The sequence below is a fragment of the Austrofundulus limnaeus genome, unplaced genomic scaffold (genome assembly GCF_001266775.1).
Source record: "Austrofundulus limnaeus strain Quisiro unplaced genomic scaffold, Austrofundulus_limnaeus-1.0 Scaffold201, whole genome shotgun sequence".
NCBI lineage: Eukaryota > Metazoa > Chordata > Actinopteri > Cyprinodontiformes > Rivulidae > Austrofundulus > Austrofundulus limnaeus.
The window spans coordinates 152638-154642 of record NW_013952603.1 but is presented as its reverse complement, the minus strand read 5'-3'; the positions used below and the strand labels follow the sequence as shown (position 1 = coordinate 154642).

Below are 2005 nucleotides of genomic sequence, written 5' to 3'. Positions count from 1 at the left end.
GGACAACGGAGCTGCTTCATGGAAGAAGAACCTCAGCTTAGCCTGTTAGCTTTAGCGTTAGCCACAATGCTATCACCATATATATGTATTAGCTCAGCGCTACACATTTTCCTCTTGTCACTGAGGTCCTCCATCCACATGACAGAGAGGGGAACACAAAAATGATTCCCCTCACTGTCAACGCTCTCTGGTTTCATTTAAAAGAGTCGATCATCAGATATTGTCCAAGATTAACCTTCAGGGTGGATATAGCTCGCTGACACCGAGGACCTATCCACGTCATTATTTATCCAGAATGCTTTGCATGTAAATAAAATGGCCCCGTCCGTGTTAAAATATATATTTTTAAATTTACAAAACTAAATAGCCTGCAGTATTTTTACAGTGTTTATTTTACATTTAAAATAAATGTTTGTCAAATAAAGTCTAATGTTACAACTAATTGTGGATCCCTTTATGTCAGGGTGAGGCTAAAGAAATTAAAGGAAAATCAATACACTGTCCTCAAAATAAGCATAAGCATAATTTTTATTTTTAACATGATAGCAGTATAAAGTAACAGCCATATTTGAGCATTTCTAAGTAAGGAATGCAAGATACACATATTTTATAGCAAAAGTAGTCTTAACATGTTCAAAAAGGAGTAGGAAGAAGTAAAAAATCTTATGAACCTCTTACTATGTTTTCAAATACATGTTAAAGTAAACAAACACATAAATCTGAGGAACCTGAACAAACATCAAATTTAAAGCTAATAGTTTTCTATTTTAGAGTTGTCAGTTTTTTTCATGAGCTCACCACACACACATATACACACCTATGTAACCTCTATTTTGGTTCTCTATTTTTAATAGAAGTATCTGATATTTTTTGTACTTGAGTATCAAAAATATATTTCTGACAAAATGTACTTAAGTATTAAAAGTCCGTAAAAATGAAAATTTTAGACATTTATTGGGAGGTAACCTTGCAAAAAACATTTTTCTAATATAGGCTATAAATGCCAGATACATCTTTATACTACTAGTAGAGTGTGGCCTGATTTTTGTCATTTGCAGCTGGGATAGATTAACACATGTCAGAATTATATATATTTATTTTATACTTATTCAACCATAATTAAGTTCACTATCCAGGAGGTACAATTTATCAGGATAGTATTTTTAACAATAAAAACCTGAAATGAAAACTAGCAAAAATGAAATAAATGTAATGACTTTCTTCCTCTTGCTTTTTTTAAAAAAATGTAAGGAGTAGAAGTCCAAAGTAAGCTGAAAAATATTTACTCAAGTGAAGTACAGTAACAAAGTATTTGTACTTAACAACTGTGAGATCCGGTGATATGGTAGAGGTGACAGACATGTAAAACTCAAGGAATGCTTTACTTTTCATTTCTTCATAAATCATTCTGAGCAGGACTCAGATTAATGCTAATAGGCTCAGTTTTTTTTCCTTTCCAAGGCTGCTGTTGTTAGCTGCAGGATTAAGACTAATAATGGTGGTAAATCTTTTCATTGTTCGTGTTCGTTGTTATTCTACCCTGACTCAACACTAAGAAGAATGTGTGTTAAATTTCATCTCTAGTCGTAATGTTCATGTTTGTGATTTTTTTCCAGTGAGAGAGCTGCTCAGCAGCGGTGTCAGCCCCGATCTGGTCAACGAAGATGGRTTGACGGCTCTGCATCAGGTACTGYGGTACCTGTTTGGCTCTTTTTTAGACTTTAGACTCTTTGGTAAAACTGTTTAATAAAATGGTCTCACAGCTCTGTGACTAGGGCTGTGTATTGGCAAGAATTTGGCGATACGATACATATCATGACAGAGGGGTCACGACACGATATATCCCAATATATTTCAATACTGTAAACCGATTTTTTGGGTCCAAAAATTCTATTAAATAAAAACCTCTTACAGGGAAAAACACATAAAACAAAACGAAAAACCAAAATTCATTGTCTCAGAAAATTCTAATATTACATAGACATACTTTTGATACATTTAGCTG

The 2005-nt window shown here is 33.5% G+C and overlaps 1 protein-coding gene across 1 annotated transcript in view; it reads left to right on the top strand.

Annotated features, from left to right (window-relative positions):
- ppp1r16a (protein phosphatase 1, regulatory subunit 16A) overlaps nt 1-2005 on the top strand; it is a 21562-nt gene that overhangs the window by 10971 nt on the left and 8586 nt on the right. Inside the window, exon 3 of the mRNA XM_014018756.1 lies at nt 1617-1687. Coding sequence (XP_013874210.1) covers nt 1617-1687 — 71 coding nt within the window. The remainder of the gene's footprint in view (nt 1-1616; nt 1688-2005) is intronic.